A 21292-nucleotide genomic window follows, 5' to 3' on the forward strand; every position below is an offset into this window, starting at 1 on the left:
CCCATCTTACCAAGGCCTGGCAAACGACGCCATGAGTAAGGCCCTAGACCGCATCTCCCAGTCGCCTTTCACGCATAGGATAGAGGGGGCTGAGCTTCCTCGGCAGTTCCACCAACCAACCTTTGCCATATATAATGGTCGGATGGACCCAGTAGAGCATGTAAGCTAGTTTAATCAGAGGATGGCCGTCCATTCCAGGGACAAGGCGTTGATGTGCAAAGTGTTTTCGTCTAGCTTGGGACCTATGGCGATGAGATGGTTTGATGGCCTTAAGCCAAATTCCATAAATTCCTTTAAGCAGCTGACACAGGTTTTTGGTTCTCGCTTCATCACCAGCAGCAAAGTCCCTCGGCCCCTAGATTCCCTCATATCCTTGTCCATGCAAGAAGGAGAGACATTGAAGGCCTATTCAGACAGGTACTGGGAAATGTATAATGAGATAGAGGGAAATTACGATGACGTCGCCATTAGCACATTCAAGAGGAGCCTGCCGACAGAGCATGGTTTAAGAAAGTCCCTGACTGGGAAGCTGGTCACTAGTGTGCGCCAACTCATGGAAAGAATTGACAAGTACAAAAGGGTCGAGGAAGACCAGCAGACGGGGAAGGGCAAAGCGAAGGTTGTCCTTCAAGAGAGGAGGGACTTCAAGTCGGACCGCTTTAACAATAGTAGTAGGCCAAGAAGAGATTACTCGGAACAGTCTGGATCCACTGGGGCACAGGCAGTCCATGCTGTGTTCCGAGAACCATTACATAAGATCCTAGAGAAGGTGAAGAATGAACCGTTCTTTCAATGGCCAAGTAGGATGGCAGGTGACTCCTCGAAACGTAACCAGAATCTGTATTGTGCATATCACCAAGAGCCGGGCCACACCATCAATGATTGCAGGAATCTGAAAAACCACTTGGACCGGCTTGTCCGAGAGGAGAAGTTGAGACATCTATTACATCACCCTGTGGGATGGCAGGAGCAGTCAAACATCGAAACCAGGCAAAGCACATTAAGGCCCCCATTGGCACAATAAATGTCATTCTCGTCGCACCAGGAAGGACCGGTTCCAATCCTTTCAGAGTAATGTCAGTGGGCAGGCTCCCGGCTGAAGCTGACGACAGGGAATCCAAGAGGGCTAGAGGGATGGCCACGCCCTTAATCGGATTCTCGGATGAGGACAAACTGGGAACCTTTCAACCTCATGACGATGCCCTAGTCGTCACGCTCAGAATTGGGGGATACGATGTGAAGAGGGTGCTAGTTGACCAAGGCAGCGCCGTAGAAGTAATGTATCCCGACTTGTATAAGGGATTGAAGCTGAAGCCAGAGGACCTGTCGGCATACGACTCCCCTTTGGTCAATTTTGAAGGAAAAACCGTCACCCTGAAAGGCATGATTAGGCTGCCTATACAAACAGACTCGGACGTGGTGGAGGTGGACTTCATTGTGGTAGATGCATACTCCCCCTACACTGCCATCATGGCCCGGCCGTGGCTTCATGCCCTGGGGGCTGTGTCATCAACCTTACACCAAAAGGTGAAGTATCTGTCAGGAGGTCGAGTGAAAGAAGTAATAGGGAACCAGGCGATGGCCCGACAATGCATAGTGTCAGCAATCTCGCGACGACCTAATAGTGAGTCCTCCACCTCAGCCGAGAACGACTTATAGCAATTAACAACCCCGGCCCTAGCCTCGGGTAGTGGGGGACCAACCATGGAAGCGAGTTGCGAGGATCTGGAGAAAGTACTTGTCGGATCAGACCCAGAGAGGTTTTTTCAAGTCAGCTCAGAATTACCGCCCCAAGAGAAAGAGATGCTAATTGATTTTCTCAGACAGAATGTGGACGTGTTTGCCTGGGACGTCTACGAGGTCCCTGGGGTTGACCCAGATTTCATTTGCCATCACCTTAATGTTAGCCCGACCGTAACACCTAAGAAGCAGCCTCCTCGGCGACCGTCGAAAGAGCATGCAGACGCCATGAGAGAGGAGGTCACAAAATTGAAGAAAGCGGGGGCTATCAAGGAGGTATTCTACCCCGAATGGTTGGCCAACACAGTCGTGGTAAAAAAGAAGAGTGGGAAATGGCGGGTCTGCGTAGACTTCACGGACCTAAATAAGGCATGCCCGAAGGATCCCTTCCCCATGCCGCGGATAGACCGATTGGTGGATTCGATCGTGGGACACCCTCGAATGAGTTTTTTGGACGCATTCCAAAGCTACCATCAGATACCTCTGGCTGCCAAGGACTAAGAAAAAACGGCTTTTGTCACCCCTGTCGGAAATTATCATTATAAAGTAATGCCCTTTAGCTTAAAGAATGCCGGGTCAACCTACCAAAGGATGATGACCAGGATGTTTAAACAGCAGATGGGTAAGAGCATCGAAGTATAGACGGCATGGTGGTAAAAAGCAAATTAGTGCCCAACCACATTAGAGACCTCGGCAATATCTTTCGAATTCTGAAAAAGTACAGGCTGCGCCTAAACGCGTCCAAGTGTTCATTTGGGGTGGGATTAGGGAAATTCTTAGGTCACATGGTGACCCACAGAGGCATCGAAGTTAGCCTTGACCAAATTAGAGCTATACATAGCCTGCAGCCTCCTCGGAATCCCAAAGAGGTCCAAAAGCTCAGTAGCATGATTACCGCTTTAAACTGTTTCATTTCCTGCTCAGCGGACAGATGCAGGCCTTTCTTCCTCCTATTAAACAAGTGGAAAGGCCTCGAGTGGACTGAAGAGTGCGCTTTAGCTTTCCAGTAGCTTAAGGAATACCTGACCCGGCCACCGATTATGTCCAGTCCTGAGGCCGACGAGATGCTATTCGCCTACATTGCTGTAGCCTCTCACGCAGTGAGCTTAGTGCTGATCCGAGAAGACAATGGCACACAACGGCCTGTCTACTACATAAGCAAATCGCTACATGAGGCAGAGATCCGTTACCTCCCCCTCGAAAAGGCCGTCTTGGCAATCGTACAAGCCACACGAAAGCTCCCCCACTATTTCCAGGCACATAATGTTGTTGTACTAACCCAACTTCCACTGAGATCCATACTCCGGAGCGCCGACTACATAGATAGAATAGCAAAATGGGGGATGATTCTGGGCGCCTTCGACATTAGGTACATGCCTCGCACCGCTGTGAAGGGTCAGGTTCTCGCAGATCTAGTAGCTGAATTTGCAGAGCCCACACCAAAAGGAGGGGGAGGAACACTAAACCCTGACGAGAAACTGATCAGCGCAATCTCTCAACAAGAGCCTAGTTGGTGGAAAGCACACATCAACGGCGCGGCCAACCAAAGGGGCTCAGGGGTGGGGCTCGTTTTGGTCTCCCCCGAGGGGATCACCATCGAAAAATCATTGAGGCTTGGTTTCTCGACCACGAATAACGAAGCATAGTATGAGGCACTATTGGAAGGAATGTCAATGATCCAGAAACTGGGTGGAAAATCCGTGAACATGTTCTCGGACTCAAGACTTGTTGTGGGACAAGGAAATGGGGAATTGGAGGCGAGGGATGAAAGAATGCAAGAGTACCTAGTCCAAGTCAAGCGCCTGCAGACCCATTTCTGTCACTTCAATCTGGTGCACATGTCCAAGAGCGGGAACACCCATGCGGATTCTCTTGCAACGCTCGCCACCTCCTCGGCTCAGCCACTTCCTCGGGTTATTCTCGTAGAAGATCTCTACCGCCCAACGACGGCGAGGACCAACCCAGTACGGGTTCATAATATCAGGACTGGGCCTAGCTGGATGGATCCTCTAATACTATTCTTAAAGCACGACACCTTACCAGAAAATAAGAACGAGGCCGACAAGATTAGAAGAAAGGCTTCTCGATTCTGGTTGTCCGAGGACTCCAAACTGTACAGGCGCTTATTCTCAGGACCGTACTTGCTATGTGTGCACCCGGATGCCACTGAACTCATCCTGGAGGAATTACACAAAGGGATTTGCGAAAGTCATACGGGGGGTAGGTCCCTGTCCCATAGGGCCATAACGCAAGGTTATTGGTGGCCGAGCATGCAGAAAGAGGCGCAAGAATTTGTAAAGAAGTGCGACCAATGCCAAAGGTTCGCCCCGAATATACATCAGCCAGGCGGAACCCTTAACCCACTGTCCAGCCCTTGGCCATTCCCACAGTGGGGCCTAGACATCCTAGGACCATTTCCTAAAGCGGCAGGGAACAGAAGATTTCTTCTTGTCAGCACGGATTATTTCACAAAATGGGTCGAAGTTGAGCCGTTGGCAAACGTTAGAGACGTTGATGCCAAGAAATTTGTTTGGAAAAATATCGTCACTAGATTCGGAATTCCTCACACCCTGATCTCGAACAACGGTCTCCAATTTGATAGTAAAGCTTTCAGAAGATATTGTAGCGAGTTGGGAATTGCCAATAGATACTCCATACCGGCTTACCCGCAGGGTAATGGGCAGGCTGAAGCCATCAACAAAACCATAGTGAATGGGTTGAAAAAGAGGTTAGACGACGCGAAGGGAAGGTGGGTAGAAGAGTTGCCCCATGTCTTGTGGACGTACCGCACCACACCTCGCAGGTCCACAGGGGAAACCCCCTTTTCAATGACCTATGGGGCCGAGGTTGTTATTCCTCTGGAGATAAACTTCCCAACACAGAGGACCACCGCATTCTGCCCCAGTGCCAACAACGGACTTCTGGAAAAGAGTTTGGACCTCATCGAGGAAAGAAGGGAGAGCACAATGGTCCAGCTTGCCTACTATCAGCAAAAGCTCAAGCAGGGTTACGATGCCAAGGTGAAGCTAAGGCCCTTGGCACCCGGGGATCTGGTATTAAGGAAGGTCCTAGGCACTGCGAGAAATCCTGCGTGGGGAAAACTCAGACCAAATTGGGAAGGCCCATATCGTATCACCTCCATAGCCGGCATAGGGGCCTACCTTTTAGAAGATTTAGATGAACGTGTAGTACCCCGTCTTTGGAATGTAAATAACCTACAAAGGTACTATTATTAATGAAAGACGTAATTCTTGGCGCCACACTACTGTGCAACTACTTCAACTAAGTGCTAAACAGAACCCAAGTCCTACCTGGCTCCTCGGACCACAGGCTTGGGGGAAATTAACAACTGTACGATTTCCAACGAAGTGTTAAACAGAACCCAAATCCTGCCTGGCTCTTCGGACCACAGGCTTGGGGGAAATTAACTAGAATGCAACTCCAACGAAGTGTTAAACAGAACCCAAATCCTGCCTGGCTCCTCGGACCACAGGCTTGGGGGAAATTAACTAGAATGCAACTTCAACGAAGTGTTAAACAGAACTCAAATCTTGTCTGGCTCCTCGGACCACAGGCTTGGGGGAAATTAACTAGAATGCAACTTCAACTAAGTGTTAAACAGAACCTGAGTCCTGCTTAACTCCTCGGACCACAGGCTTGGGGGAAATTAACTACCGTGCAATTTTCTCTAAGTGTTAAACAGAACCTAAGTCCTGCCTGGTTCCTCAGACCACAGGCTTGGGGGAAATTAACCTCGAAGCAGTCTTATCTAATTATTAACTATCATTTTTCTTACACGTTCATTCATGCTTGACCACATTGTTCAAAGCTCGAATAACGTTTGGTTCGCAACAGTTAGTAAAATAACAGAAACTCATTCATAGTGAAAGCAGAAAAGGAAGCAGTGCAACAAAATTCAAAGGAAAATGACATCATTCATTGAAGTCCAAAAAGGCATTCTTTTACAAGTTTTAGTAGAACAAAATGTAAAAGATAAAAAAGGTAGTTACAAATAAAGACCTACACTAATTTCCTAAGGCCTGGTCCTGAGTAGAACTCTTTGCAGGGGCTGATGGCTCAGGTTGATCATCTGCAGCCTTGGGCTTGGGAACAACCTCCTTGGCTTGCGCGACAACATCCCTAATTGTGAGAGTGTCCTCGGGCGACTTGTCCTTGGCAAACGGATGCACCTCCTCAGCTTCAGGTATATGGGAATCCGAGGTTGTGACCTTCTCAGGGAGGGGCTCCTCAGGAGGAATCTCATGAATATCTTTTAGGAAGAAGATATTCTCAACTTTCCTGAGATCGAAGTCGGCCGGAACTGCCGCTCGGTCCAAGGCCACCCCCCAAGACACAGTAATGTAATCCCTATATACTGTAGCCACCTCCTCGGTCAGCCTAGCCTCGGTGTCCGTTACTCCACGTTCATATGAGGTTACCACCACAGCCTCGGCCGCCTCCCTGGCCACGCGAGCCGCCTCTTTGGCCTTTGATAGCTCGGCCTTAAGGTCTGAGACCATCTGCTTCTCAGTCGCGAGGTTTATCTCGGACAGATGAAACTGTTGGCGCAGATCCTCAGCCTGCTTGATAGTGGTCTTGAGTCCGGCCTCGGCGCTAGCGTGAGCCTTTTGTGCCTCCTTCACTTCGTTATTCAGGCGATCCCTTTCCAGCCTAAGGACGCCAGCAGCCTTCTCCGCAGCATTGCGAGATTGAACCTCAGCATGCAAGTCCTCACGAGCCTTCTTGGCCCACTCCTCAGCTACAAATTTTTTTTGAGTGACCTGCATCGGAGTAATGGAAAATTGATTAAAAGAAAATAATGAATAGGTAGATGCAGTAGGAAGAAGCTGAGTAGGAAAGAGTCTCGGCTTACCATGGCCATATCTCTCTTCAGCGACATGAAGAGATCTGGCTGCCGAGTCTCCCGGAGCCCCTTCATGTCACGGGGCAGGAGAAGGGGCTACTGCAAAGCCTCAGCCAGATAGGACACCTGTCCTCGTTGGGACTCCCACAGAGTCGCGTCCCACGAGATAGGGGCGCCATCCAACTCCAGGCGTGGGGACCAAGTCCGTTGCTCCCTCCTCAGAGCCACCTCGTCTCGGTTGTCAATAGATTTTGTTCTTTTCTCTTTGGGCTCTTTGCCCTTCTTCTGCTGCTTGGCCTTCTCGGGGCTGACCTCGCCCTCTTCCACTGGCCTCTTCCGTCTCAAATTAGGAAGAGGTTGTAGCGCTGGGTCGGTTGTGGAGGGAAGAGGAGGAGGAAGCTTGGACGTAGCCTGCTCCTTAGGGGCATCCCTGGAAGATTGCCCCTTATTTCTGTTAGACAGGAGGCCCCTGAGACCAAACCTTGGTTTCAAATCCATACCTTCTTCCTCGATCTCTTGACTAGTATCAACTTGTGCAATTACCAAACCAAGGTTGGGAGTCGCTGAGGCACGGTCTAAGTCCGAATCGGAGTCCGAGAGCTCTATAGGCCTGGCCGATACCTCTCCCTCTTCGGCAAAATGGAACTGGTCTATCTGATCCTCAAGGGAGGAGTGCGAGGAATCAACTCCTTCTCCTGGGACAACTGTCGCAGGAAGAGCATGCTGAGCAGGCAGTTGGACGGGAGGTAAGTCTCTCTGAGCAAGAAATCCTGGTATAGAGACGTCGATGCGTGCTAATCGGGGACTTCCAACCTTGATGGCTTGATCAGCGTCCACTAGAGCGCACGAAAGGGGCTCGTAGTCCAAGATTAGAGGAGCAGTACGCAGTTGCCCGTCCTCGCTCACAAAGATTTCAGACCTCAGGAGGAAGTTTAGTGCCGGGACGTTGACCAAACTTAGCCGAGAAGTCGTTCGCTCCTTGTCTGCAAAGCCCAAAGGAAGAGTTACATTAGTCCGAGGAGGCAAATAAGCAAAACCAAAACTGAAACAAAGAAAGGAAAACTCAAGACTAAGATCCCCTCCAAGGAATCTGACCCTACAATGCCCCACCTGGTGTTCCTGCCCTAACTAGGCAGTGAATACTGTCGTGCCATGCTCCAGAGACAATCAAAAGGTCGTCCTTCAAGCCTTTGTTGGACTTAGGAAGGCAGGATATCAGTCTCACCTCGTCGGACCTGGATTTTAGGTAATACGACTCGTTGAGGCTGTGACATTCGTATAGGTGAACTGCGTCGTGCCATGAGAGGCCGAGGTTCATCTGTTCATTCAGAGCGTCTACGCACCCCAGGATCCGGAACATGTTCGCGGCACACTGGTGGGGGGCCAACCTATGACCCCGCAGATAATCCCTGGTTATCCTCCCCATAGGGATCGTCATTCCTCCCTCTATGAAGGCTATCATCGGAATGGTGACCTGCTCCGTCTTTCTCTTGAGTAGGATCTCTTCCACGGAGCAATATTCTAGACCTACTCCCGGCAGGATACGGTATTTGGCCCTGAAGCCTTCCATACTGGCTGGGGAGTCTACCAGTTTCTCAAGCTTACCCATCCCACTAACCCTAGGCGACGTGAAGAAGGTTTACTTAGGGAAGAAAGCCGAGAAAGGTAACGGAAGGGAAATGAGCACTTACGGGATCAAAAATCCTAAGTTTCTCGAAGTTGTGAAGAACTCGCCGGGAATCTTCAAGGGAATATCTGCAGAGTTTTGAACGCTTTGCAAGAGAAGGTGCTGGAGTGCTCTGGGGCGCTTGAGTGCTTTTTCAAAAAATGGGAGTAAGTTCCCTTGGAAATCTTATATACCCGGGAGAAGCTAAACGGGCTTACTCCCGCCCAGAGAAATGGGAAAAATATCAACCATTGATCTGGCGCCCCACCATTGGATTGAAAGGACATAAAGCCGCCAAGCGCAATAATTAGCGCCTCGTGGGTTACGAAACGCCATTGGCAGTAATAAGGCACGTGGGGGCGTACCTCCACACGGGTGAAGCAAGAATTCACAATCAATGACCCCATGAATGTCAAAATCCCGCCTTTTCTCCTCGGATAAGAGGGAAAGAACCGGAATTTTGAGGGGCTATTGTAGGGGTAAAGTTCCCAAATCAAACGATGGGCCTTGGGCCCCATACAGAGTCCAGTCACGTCCGAGGAGAAAGTGGGACGCCAAAAGGACTTCCGGCCCAACTCTTATGAGCCCAAACTTATTTAAAAGGTGGTCCGAGGAGGAATGTCTCCTCGGACGTGCCAAATATGAACCAAACATGCACCCTACCAACAATAAGGAATCACTCCAACGAATATTGGTAGCAAGGACTAGCCTCACAAGCCCGGGAGAATGAAGAGAGTATAGGATGCCAAGGGAGAGATTACAGCTGCCGCATTAAATGCAGGGAAACTACTTTTCTGGCCGCATTAATATGGAGAGGACAGGCGAACAGTGTTACCTTGGCCACTACAACTTACAGAAAGGTAGGGGAGATGTCCGATGGGACGGGCACTCAAGTGAAGGTTCAGATGATCAACAAGTGTAAGGCTCTGATGACTTTAAGGAGGCTATATAAGAGAAGGGCATCCCCATGAAGGAGGGATCGGCAAAAAAGGAAAGAAAGAACATAAGAGAGAGAGAAAGACCATAGCCTTTGATTAGGAATAGAAGTGCACCCACACGTCTCCTCGGACCGGGTATCCAGTGGACATGAAGGAGATATTCTTACGTTCAATCGTTGCATGGCCCAAAGTTAACTAACATTCACTTCGTTAGGGCCTAATTATGTAACTCGCTCTCTACAAATTCATTGTCTAGGGTTTCTTGGGCCAGAATCACCTACCTGCTGGACCTGGGCCCCAAAAATTGACCCTACAATACTCATTGTACCCCATAAAAAAAAAAAATATATATATATATATATATATATATATACTCATTGTACAAGGTACCACCTCAGCTATCCAAAATTTTTCTTTAAAAAAAAAAAAAAAAAAAAAAGACCCAAACCCAATTAATAAAACAAAGGCCATAACGCAAAAATATTAGGGTTATTACAGTCATTTCATAAGAAACCTTATCTATCCCTCCTTTTAAAACCGAATCTTAACAGTGGACCAAGGCTACAAGCCCAGATCAAATATGACCGTTGGGATTCAAATTTTGAAACCCCAAACTTTCTCGCATAATTAATAAAAGACTCCAAACTGACCAAAACCGAGTCCCAAAAGAAAACCCAACCAAAGACGCCATGAAAACTGTCCTTTCATCCTCATCACCATCAACAACAACAACAACAACAACAACAACCTCTGCGAAATCCAGCACCACCACGGCTACGGCCATAGCCATGGAAGACGAGCGGTCTGAAACTCGAGACAGCTGCTACTACCCTGGGTGTAGAAAAGATGCAAATTGCAACTGTGAGATTTGCTTGGCTAGCATCAATGCCACGCTAGATCTCATGCCCGTCAGTGTCCACAAAACCACACTCACAAAGCTCTCATCTTCTCGTGCCCAAAACAACGACGTCGAACGCACTCCCATCTCTTTCAATGCTTCGATTTTGTCCACACCCAGATCGAGTTCTCGCCCTGTTTTGGCCTCCCCGGTTCTCAAATCGAGTGCGAGATCGAATTTGATGGAGAGGATGGAGAAGAGTGAGAAAGAGTGGGTTTGGAAGGGTTGGTTTGTGAAATTGGTGGTGGGCTTACTCTTGATTTTTGTGGTGGAGTTTGGTTTTTCTAGTGGGGTTTGTGGGATTTTAAGACCAGTGTTGTCGCCGGAAATTGTTAAGCATGTTGGTGAGAAATCTTGGGTGGTGCAAGATTTGAAGGGAAAGCTGAAATTTGTGCAGAGAGAGTTGCAAGGTCTTGTTGTTGATGGGGAGGTTTCAAATTGCAGCTATGTTAATTCTATTTGGGAAATTGATCAGGTACCATACATCTAACTCTTTTTAAAGAAAGACTCAATCGTTGTTTTTTCAATTCTATGTGGGAAATTGATTAGGTGGCATATAGCAAACTCTTTTTAAAGAAAGTCTAGGTCATGGTTGGAAACCACCTTTGGTATTGTTGTAGGAAGTAGAGCTTAGAGTTTTAATAGTAGAGCTATGCAATATAGAGCTTGAATTAGAAAGTTTTTTTTGCGTTTTGAGTGTTTGGTTAATTACAGTGAATAGTGCTATAAGTTTTGGATTTATAAAACATATATGGTGAATTGTAGAGATCTATATTTTGCCCTTAAAAACTCCAAATTTCAGCTTTAGCTTTAAAGCTGTTTTAGTGGGTTGCCAAACACGCGAAAGCTCTTTTTGTAGTTGTGTTAACTCATAAATAATTGAATTTCAGGATGGTTTGCTCTTGAATTCGCGATGTACATTGTACAAGACAGCAATGGAGGAGGTGAGCATATGGGGATGGCCTTTGCAGACTGCAGGGTTGCTGAAAACTGGTTTTTCTTCCCGATCTTTCACAATCTTATCTGGCAGAGTCACAGAGGTAAACACGAATCAAAACACTCTTCATATATACTTACCTACGTATGGCCTATCCTGACTAATTTGCTGAGAATTTATAGCCATGGCCTATCCTGATCAGTATTAATATAGGTATCATCAGCCATGGCAATTGACAAGGTTAAAATGTAAACACAAATATTTCTTCTTTTGTTTATACAATATATGCTGTTTCCTAACTTCAATTCATGATTTTATTTTGTCTGTAAAAGTGGTCCGATGGAAGCGTTGGGTATATGATTCGGAAGGGAAACACTTCATGGGTGCACCGGAAGTGGGGTGCCTCAGTCGTGCAATTAAATCCAAATACATGGGTTCTTGAGTACCAGCGGAGCTCAATTTTGGATAACTCAAGATTATCTACAGCAGCAATAGAGTTCTTGAAGTACAGGATTTCAAAGAAGGTTGGAAAGGTGAAGAAAGGGTTTTGGCTCTTCTCTGCTTTTAAAAACAACCAGTTCAGTCAGTTTACAGCAAAATATGATACGAAGATCCCAACTTGAAAGAGAATGGATGGATATGTGACGTGCCTCATCTTCTCTCAGTAGTCTTAGATCTCATTTCTTGTGAGAAGCTTATCTTTTGTAATTTTTTTTTTTAATATATATTTTGTACTAGGGAAGCCTTTGAATTAAAGTGTTATTTTCTTGTGTTAGTCATAGTGCCAGAAACTAGATATTTTAGTTGTGAAAGTGTATATGTTGCTCTTTTATTTACCAATGCTATTTAGACAGGAGTTCATTTCCCTCTCATGGTATTGTTTTTTAGAGATAGGTGGATGGTGGGGGATGGGGCAGTACAAAGAATGCCTTTACCACTTGGCTATCAATTGAATCCTGTCTCTCTTGGTATTGTTTTATTGCAAGAATCTTAAATTCCTAAATAACAAATTTGACATATCAAACAATCATACACCATTGGAATCTCAATTCCTCTCACCAGATGCTCAGGCTTCACTTTCTCAATATATATATATATATATATATATAAATATATATATCCTCACAAATCCTAAGATTTGTGAGGATATAAGAATGTGTTACAATCTTACAAAATAGCATTATGATTACCAATAGTCTTTACAAGAACAGACACCATTCTGGCAATGATGAAACCTAGTCCTATCTCTAACAACAATCTCTCTGCCATACACTTTTGATACCAACTTCATAAAAGTATGACAATCCTCACAAATCCTAAGATTTTTCACTATGCGAATGCAAGACCCTTTTGCATTACTAATTAGTCCATAACAAAGTGCCAACTTCTCACTATGACAGAGAACCATTTCCTTCTTTTCTTCCTCTTCTAAATCAACCATAACGCTGCAGGTATTTGGAGCATAACCAACCTGCTTCAACTCACTAACCACCTCATCTAATTTTTCATAGATTTGATCTGCTTGTTTATGATATCTATCTGCCATCAAAAACTCATGTACCTCATTATTTGATTCTATCCTACTATGTCCTCTCTCCTTGGAAATACCTCTATATTTCATGAGGTTCCTCACCTCACCAACATCATTCCATCTTCTTTCTTTGGCATAAATATTTGATAAGACGACAAGGGCACCATCATGATCTGGCTCCAGCTCAAGAAGCTGTTTTGCAGCAAATTCTCCTAATTCAGTCTCACCATGAACCTGACAAGCAGCCATCAAGGATCCCCATATGACAACATTAGGTGCCAAAGGCATTGTCTCTACAAGATCCAGAGCTTCTCTCAAGAGATTGGCACGGCTTAAGAGGTCAACCATGCAACCATAATGCTCATGTTTTGGAGTGATATTGTGCTCATTAATCATGGATGAAAAAATTCTACGGCCCTCCTCAACTAAGCCTGAATGACTACAAGCATAAAGCACACCAACAAATGTAACCCCATTAGGTTCAATCTTTTCATCTTGCATTTGATAGAAGAAGTTTAATGCATCATTTGCATTCCCATGCATGGCAAAGGCACTGATCATACTGGTCCAAGATATCACATCTTTTCTTCGCATCTTCTCGAATACCTGTCTTGCTCTTTCCAAGCTCCCACATTTGGCATACATATCAATAAGAGCATTGCTGATGGGCAAAGCTCTTCCAAATCCATTCTTGTCAACATATAAATGGATCCATTTGGCTTGGTCCAATGCACCAAGATGAGCACAAGCTGAGATGACACTCAACATGGTAACTTGATCAGGTTTTATTCCTAACACTTGCATTTCATTGAATAATTTAAGAGCTTCTTGAGGACGATCACTCTCAGCATAACCAGATATCATGGCACTCCAACAGACCAAGTCTTTCTCAACCAATTGATCAAAAATCATGCGAGCATTTTCAACCTGTCCAAGCTTTGAATATGCACAAACCATGGCAGTGGAAACAATTAAGTTTTTTGTTGACATCTTATTAAACAATTCCTGAGCAAAATCTATAGATCCACAACTTGCATACATGGTGACAAGAGCACTCTGTAAATGAGGGTCTACCACAATATTATTTTCAGTAATGAACTCATGAATTGCTTTCCCATAGCTTAAATTTTTGGCATGACCACATGCAGAAACAATTTTAGAAAGAACAATCTCATCTGGTTTCACATTAGATGCCTTCATCTCTTCAAAGAGCTGCAATACATAATCAAAAAGGCCACTCTGGCAGTACCTGTTTGCACATGTTATAAAGGTCAGCATTTCCATTATAGAGAAGAAGAAATTCTAAAAGTAGAATTTCACAGTTGATCACTATCTTATATGGAGTATCTCCAAAAGATATGAGCTGATTTATATACATGTGGCTGATGCTAACTCGTATGTTTAGTCTCCATAACCGACCCCAAAATTTTAGGACTAAGGCTAGTTGTTGTTGACAAATGCATGTGATGGATTTTGAATCCATGACCTTAAACTCCATTTTGCTCTTACAAAAGGAGGAGGGACCCTTTGAGCTAAAGCTTATTCTTGCTGTTAATCCACTTGTTACAATACAGGGTAACTTAAAACCAAAACATGACCGGTGGAGAATGTGATGAAGTGGTGAGTGTGTATGTGGTGGTGTTTTAACTTTTAAGCAGTAGTAAACTCTATAAAACTGCAAAAAGCATCTCAACCATGACATGATTATGTAGTCTGTTTTCCATCTCCAAATTCTACATCTTTCAAAATTCTTTTGTTCTTCTCCCTCAAAAATTTTGTTTCTTGAAATGTGCAATGATATTGGTGCGTATAGCAAGTGCACTACTCTCAACATTTCCCTTCCCTTCATAGGTACAAATGAATCCCAAACAGGCTCCAATTTATCTCAAAGCAATTCAAATAGGAGTGAAGGAAAAATATGTATGCAACCACTCCAACCAATAAAAAGATACCGTAAAATCCATACCCATCAATCATAATGCTCCACGTAACAACGTCCCGGTGAGACATTTTATCAAACACCAACCTTGCCTCCAAAATCCGCCCACACGCAGCATACATCCCGACCAAACCCGTCTCCACAAAAGGGTCCGAATCAAAACCCAACTTTGCCGCAAGCCCGTGAATCTCCATCCCCTCAGCCAAAGCCGAAGCCTTTGACACTGCCTTCAGCAATGGTGGGAAGGTGAACCTGTCCACACCAAGTCGCTCTTTCCTCCTCATCCTCTCGTACACCAAGAGGGCCTTTTTGGGCTCGGCCTTGCGTGATAACTCACGCAGGAATGTGTTGGAAAGATGGGTGTGAGGGGTGGGAATTTGGTCGAACACGTGGAGGGCATAGTCGAGGTGGTGAGGGGATAGTGTGCAAGAGGAGAGAAGAAGTTGGAGGAGGAGGGAGTTGGAGGAGGGGTTGAGATTGGAGGAGCGGCGGAGGATTTGGGCGTGGACTTGTTTGAGTTGGATGAGGGTGGTAGTGGTAGTGGTAGTGGCGGTGGTGGTGGTGGTAGTATTGGGTTTGGTGGGGTGAGGAGAGACGGCTAAGGAGTTTAGGCTGAAGCTTGACATGATGGTGTTGTATTGGTTGAGAAATGGAGGGAAATATAGTTGGAGAAGTTTCAGTGCTCAGGTTGTTTTCGCAGTTTGCTCAGACTTCTGGTTTGAACTTGAACTTGGAGCAGAAAATATGGAGGGAAACATAGGAGTCATGTGTTTGTTAACAGTTAGGATGTTTGTGATTGTGTGTGTCGCTGACTTATATACCATACTCTAGTCATGGTTATAGAGTGAGGGAAAAAAATACATTCATGAAATTCTTATCCTAATTTTTGATAAAAACATTTTTGCCCTCGGTTAAAATATTTGTAACTTTTGATTCGAGTAATAATAGAGTGATAATAGTATTTGTTGTGGTCTTATTTTTTATTGCACATAATTTACCTATACAACAACTGAAATTATGATCGAAATCACGATTTTAAACTTGAAAAATCACGATTTGAAGTTAAGATTTCATATGGTGTATGTACGTAGACATAATGTGCAGCAATCCGTACTCATGTCCCATGTTTCTTAGCTCCACCCTCCCCTCCCCACTACTACCTACAAAAAAAAAAAAATATATATATATATATATATTAACAAGCACCGTACGATTCTTATTAAGGTTAAAATAATGTGAGTCTCACTTAATTAAAAGAAGGAAAAAATTGAAGAAAACTGATCATAAAACTTATAAAGCTGACAAAACACTAACATAAACACAATAAGTAAAAAATTTTTGGCACAAAATTTGGTGTTAACACAACCCATAAAAAAATATATCTAGAACAATTTTGGAGGGAGATGGGCCGGCTGGCCCAAACGAGATCACTCTGTCTGAAAAGCAATCCTAGTACAAGTTTCAAGTTACGCTTCATTTGTTTTCATTTTGCGAAGAAGCTAACAAGTTCCTCAATTCATAACAAAATTCAGTGATGGACCATTCTCCACAAATTGTTTTGCTGCTTTATTTGGACTTGATCCACAACTTGGGATCCATTTGATTGATCCACAAATTAAACATGGGCCGGGCCCCAATCCATGACTTTCAGTGTCACTCTCATACTTCAACTGCATTACCATTTACCAGCACTCACCAAACAAAGCTAGGATTTTGCAGCTGCCAAATCACACTCCCCACAAGCAGCCAAAAAAGACCCATAAATAATACTTATTCCTTTTTTTATTATCCATTTCATCGGTAAATTCCTCTGCACATTTGAGCTAAGCAAATAGGTGAAAAACTAGAGTGAAAATCAATGGGTGAAGCTCTATTCGAACTGGAACAAGTTCTCAGGTCCAAACAGGTACTACTTTCACACCCACCTCTTCAAACCCTTCAATTATTTATCTACTTTTTTTTCCTAGTTTTCTACTTCTTCTTTTTTGACTTTTTTCTATATCTGATTCTTTTTTCCTAGTTCTCGTTTTTTTTTTTTTTTTTAAATATAAATCTGTGACTTTATCGGTAAGAATTTCATTATTTTGCATATCAAGCACTTATAAAATACTGAATGGAAAATATTTTACCTTAGAAATGTGTTTTCAAAATGATATCTAATCTCAAGAGAAATATTAGAATTTGTAAAATACTATTGGTTAAAAAAGAATCCTTAAAGAGTTTGTAAGTTTTAATGAACCACATTGTCAGTTAACGTGTGTGTGTGTGTGTTTCAGGACAAAATGACGCCTCAAGAAGCAAGTGTTCTTCTATCATGCAAGTCAACTGCTGTAAGGGATTTTAGCATTGGAGCTCTTATGGGTGCCAGTGTTGCGTGGGGCGGTATGTGTTTCTACTCATGTTTTGTGTGTGACCCTTTTGAGATAACACTTGCTTGAGTTGTATTTTACATTTATTGACAAGAAATAATACATAGGTATTGTGTATAAATGCATAAAATTTACTTGTCTACACTTTCTTTTTTGGTTCGTCATTGGTGTATAATCATATTCATTGAATACAGATGGCCAACTCTGACTAATTTGTATGGGTGTATAATCATAATTATATAATTTTTAGAGACACGTTGACTGCGGCCTACGTCCATGGATTTTCACTCAAATTGAGCAAATGAATCATTAGTTTTTTTCCATATGAAGACGTGTTGTGCTGTGTTGGGTTGTGGATTGTGTTTGTTGTGTTTTGTAATACAACATCCATGGAGAAAACCATGTCTTGGAACTGTTGTTGTTGCTATGATATGAAAGTTCTTGTCAACCTCTAAGCTAGATTTTTTAAGCATGATATTTATGTTGTTACGTTCTTCATGTTTCAATTAAAAATAAATTTGATTTTGATACACTGCATATCATGGAGAACACAATTTTGATACCAGACATTTTTACTTAATCGTGCATTGCTATAAAAGAATTTATCAATTTTGCACCTGGATTTACAAGCATTAGTGTTTATGTCTATCAATCAATTTTCTGTATGATTTGGAGTTTTGGGAACGCATACTGTCTTGGTCTGTTGCAGTTAGTTATGATGTTGGTTTATATTCCTAGCAACCAAACAGGCAGATCACATCAATTAACTTTCTAAAAATGGTTTTGCCAAAAGGTATGTGATTTTTTTTTTTCCCACTTGCAACAAGTGAGGGAAGGGGATTCGAACCCATGTTCTACTCATATTAAAAATAGGAAAGTGCCACTGAGTCATATGGCTCTTGGCAGATACATTAGATTTGATAGCTTTGCATTCTTGCAGCCTCATGGCCTTTATTAACTTGAAGGATCTTTGGAGAAAAAAAGTTAAGAAAATTTTCACCCTGTATTTTAGCATAAACACCTTGTAATCTGTTTTGTTGTGGATTATTAACTTAAACCATCCCCTCAGTAATTCCATACATAAACTATATGGGACAAAGTCTAATGAATTCATGTAGCCTCCCTAATTAGGAGAATAAAGAATTTATTCAGTTGGGTCAGCTTGATATCAGTTCTGAACACAGAGTCAAATTTATAGAAGAATGTGAAGCTAAAGCATTTTCTGAAGGTTTTAGAAACCAGTGACTTGTTGATTTTGTTCTCTTTGCTATGGGACTTGTTAAGTTGAGCAAAGGGAATGTTCTTCCACATGGTAGAATTCCTCAATAAATGGTCAGAATGAGTAAATATTTTGCTTTTTAACTTGTCTGATTAGATGATAGGTTCATAGCTGTCTAAATATGGTTTGGCCTTTTTTATTTTTGGCATATTGATGTTGTTGCACTCGCTTTATATATATATATATATATATATATATATATATATATATATTATAGTTCACTTTATAATTTCAGTCCTTTCCTGACAGCAACACGGAGACTGGGTAGGTTTTCTCGAATCAATCTTTCAGGAGGTAAGATAAACCAATTTTCTCTCTCTTTCTCTCAACATCGGTATTGCTGATGTTATGCATCTACAAGTCTTTCCCCCCTCTTCTCTATTTTATTAGACCTTTCTTTTTTGCAGGAGCTGCCATTTGCTTTGGGTTGTGGAGGTTTGGTAGGTCCCTTGATTCATGTGTTGATCAAGTTCTTGCAATAGATGGAAGTCGGATGCAGAAGGAGTTGGCAAATATGTAGGTCTCCTCCGCCCATTTGCTTTTTGGTTGTGAACTTTTCCCATTTGTGCAATATGCTAGTTAAACTGATTACCGGTATTTGTTAAGACGCATGTCAACAGACTATGGTCACTGTCCTAAGCTAGTTAATGAGCCTTAGCCAATGTAGCTTAGATTTTTAGTTTATTCTAGATATTTGTGCATCATTTGTTTCTGAAGTTTTAGAAATTTATCTTCATATTATTATCAATATCCAGAGTAATCAATTCTTTAGTTAGAACTAAACCATTAATGGAGTCTCATGGGGCTGAGCTGAGTTTGTATGAAAGTTGGACAGTTAATGATTTCAACTAGCTCAGCTAGTAAATAGGTGTGTGAGATAGTGTTGGTTCTATGTTTTAATCTTACATGTAAAAGTAAATAATAAATATATAAAATAGTCCAATTAACTCAGGGGAGGGATCTAGCCTGTAACTAAGTGGTGGGCTGGCATTTAAGGTGGTTAGTTATTGTCAAAGTATTCAATGATGTTTTGACCTGTTCGCTTCATTCAAACATCCTGATTCTCTAAAATTTCTTTCAAACAGTTAGAAATTTCAATTGTATAAATTAGTATATATGATACTTTTTACCAGTATCAACATCTTTAGATTTGAAACTCAATGTTTCTTATGTAAGATTTTTTTTTTAAATTAATATATATATATATATTTTACTATTATTTCTTCTTCTCTCTTGCTTCCTAGCCCCGCCCCGATTTTTTGTTTCTCTTCCTTAAAATTTTCTATAATCTGTTTATGGCCCATAGACTAGACAGGAATTACGGATAAGTTCAAAGTGCTTTATATCACATCACAGCATCACCCATTTCCACAAGGTTTGTATACACTTAAAGCGGAAAGAGTGCCAAATTTGCCTAAAATTGAATTGATATAAATTCAGTTATCCTTTAATGTATTCTAGCAATGCAAGAAAACCTGTTTATATCATGTGTGCATGCAGATATCTGTGTGGCTAAACTTGAATTGAATATTATAGTTATGACATATATTTCAATTGACAGAATAGTGACAAAATATCGGGATGATCCTTGGAGAATGCAGCTTATCTCTAAGCATTTCTATTCTGAAGAAGTTTTTGATGATTCAACAGCTGATCGGCCAAAAATAAGGTGGCGTTATAGAAATTTCTTTAGTGATAATGTTGTACATGGTCAAAGGACGAATGAGAGTGACTCTCCCAGCAACTCAGAACGTAATTCCCACGAGTCCTATGGTGACTCACACAGTGATTTCCACAACCAAGAGCATACTGACTACCACAATGACACTGACAGCAAAAGGACTAATTTTGAGTCCAAACAAGTTCCTGTAAGTATACTTAGTTTTTTTTTTTTTGTTTTTTTTTTTTATTATTATTTTTTATTTTATTTTATTTTATTTTTTTATCTTCATAGAATTATTACACTTCCAATGGAATTTTTCTTAAAACTAATGATTGAATTGTGGAAAAATTGGTATTAGTTACGGTGCAACAGACCTTCTGGTGCCTGCTTACACATTTCTTGGGAATGAAAATTGAATTGTCTTTTTTTGGGTTTGACTATAATCATATGTTTGGCTTAGCTATAGATGCTTGTCACTTAAGGCTATTAGCTTGATGCTTAAGAAGAGCTTGACAATCTTATTAAGTGAGAAGGCATTTTGATTTTTAATAGAAATGGAATCACTTGTTTTTATCCTTGGCATTTGGGAGAAGTCCCTTCATTTCTTTCATGGCATTTAATATAACTTTCCCTTTTGCCTGACCTATTTTATTGTTATAGAGGAGCCCTGGCATTGATGTGATGGCAGACCCTTTCGATTGCGTTTTTGGTAATCTGGCTACAATGGATGAGATTCATCTCCCTAATACCTCAAGCAAGCCAACGCCACCTAGGGGACATACTCGTGGCCATAAAAGATCTCACCGTAGGCGTCACATGCATCATCAGGATGTCCCATTAAATTCTCAACATGTGTAATATAATTTGCATGTCATGATGTCAATAAACAGCAGGAGAATCAGAGAAGAACTGTATAAAAGAACCATGAATTGTACCTATCAAAAAATAAAAGGAACTATGAATTGGAATTTGAAAAGAGGTTTATTTTCTAGTTTGAATTTTGGCAATGACAGATGTTCTGAAGGACTTTATCAAACTCAGGGTATGTTATGGCCATTTCTTTGTGCTATTGTAGTACGATTGTTGAATAAATCAAATAGTATGCACACAATTAACCTGTCTCGACACTATTTGTTTATATTACTGTAAATGCTCCTGTGCATAAAAACACATATTTGGTTAATTCCTGAATTTGTATCCAATGACTTTACTGGGAAAGGCAGTGAAGGTTTGGTAAGGCATTGTAAGCAATGCTGGCGGCTGTGGTGTTTAGTCACTATGAGGTTATGTGAGTGCTGAGGACAAGTTGTTGTGGATGGCAGTTCTGGCTGTACAAGGGAGTGCAGTACTGCATTCATTATGAGGTTATGTGAAAACTTTTGACCTAAGTGGTGGCAAGCCTGAAACACCTCTTTTTCTAAAGTTGGCAAGCCGGTGGTTCCATTGATCTGATATGTTGAAAGTTTGT

At 42.5% G+C, this 21292-nt stretch overlaps 3 protein-coding genes across 3 annotated transcripts; 2 read left to right on the forward strand and 1 right to left on the reverse strand.

Annotated features, from left to right (window-relative positions):
* The first annotated feature begins 9782 nt into the window (after nucleotides 1-9782).
* LOC115995117 lies at nucleotides 9783-11915 on the forward strand. The gene is made up of 3 exons (XM_031119553.1): nucleotides 9783-10581; nucleotides 10997-11146; nucleotides 11376-11915. Exons 1-3 carry the CDS (start codon nucleotides 9898-9900, stop codon nucleotides 11664-11666), a joined length of 1125 nt encoding a protein of 374 aa, XP_030975413.1. The 5' UTR covers nucleotides 9783-9897; the 3' UTR covers nucleotides 11667-11915.
* Nucleotides 11916-12200: 285 nt separating this feature from the next.
* LOC115950894 (pentatricopeptide repeat-containing protein At4g14820) lies at nucleotides 12201-15354 on the reverse strand. Its single transcript, XM_031068171.1, has 2 exons — nucleotides 14541-15354; nucleotides 12201-13823 (listed from the first exon to the last, which is right to left on the reverse strand). The coding sequence occupies exons 1-2, from the start codon at nucleotides 15137-15139 to the stop codon at nucleotides 12230-12232; spliced, it is 2193 nt and encodes a 730-aa protein (XP_030924031.1). The 5' UTR covers nucleotides 15140-15354; the 3' UTR covers nucleotides 12201-12229.
* Nucleotides 15355-16208: 854 nt separating this feature from the next.
* Nucleotides 16209-20947, forward strand: LOC115950786. Its single transcript, XM_031068026.1, has 6 exons — nucleotides 16209-16419; nucleotides 16790-16895; nucleotides 18411-18455; nucleotides 18569-18677; nucleotides 19723-20029; nucleotides 20485-20947. Exons 1-6 carry the CDS (start codon nucleotides 16372-16374, stop codon nucleotides 20680-20682), a joined length of 813 nt encoding a protein of 270 aa, XP_030923886.1. The 5' UTR covers nucleotides 16209-16371; the 3' UTR covers nucleotides 20683-20947.
* Nucleotides 20948-21292: the final 345 nt, after the last annotated feature.

The sequence above is a fragment of the Quercus lobata genome, chromosome 6, assembly GCF_001633185.2.
Source record: "Quercus lobata isolate SW786 chromosome 6, ValleyOak3.0 Primary Assembly, whole genome shotgun sequence".
Taxonomy (NCBI): Eukaryota; Viridiplantae; Streptophyta; class Magnoliopsida; order Fagales; family Fagaceae; genus Quercus; species Quercus lobata.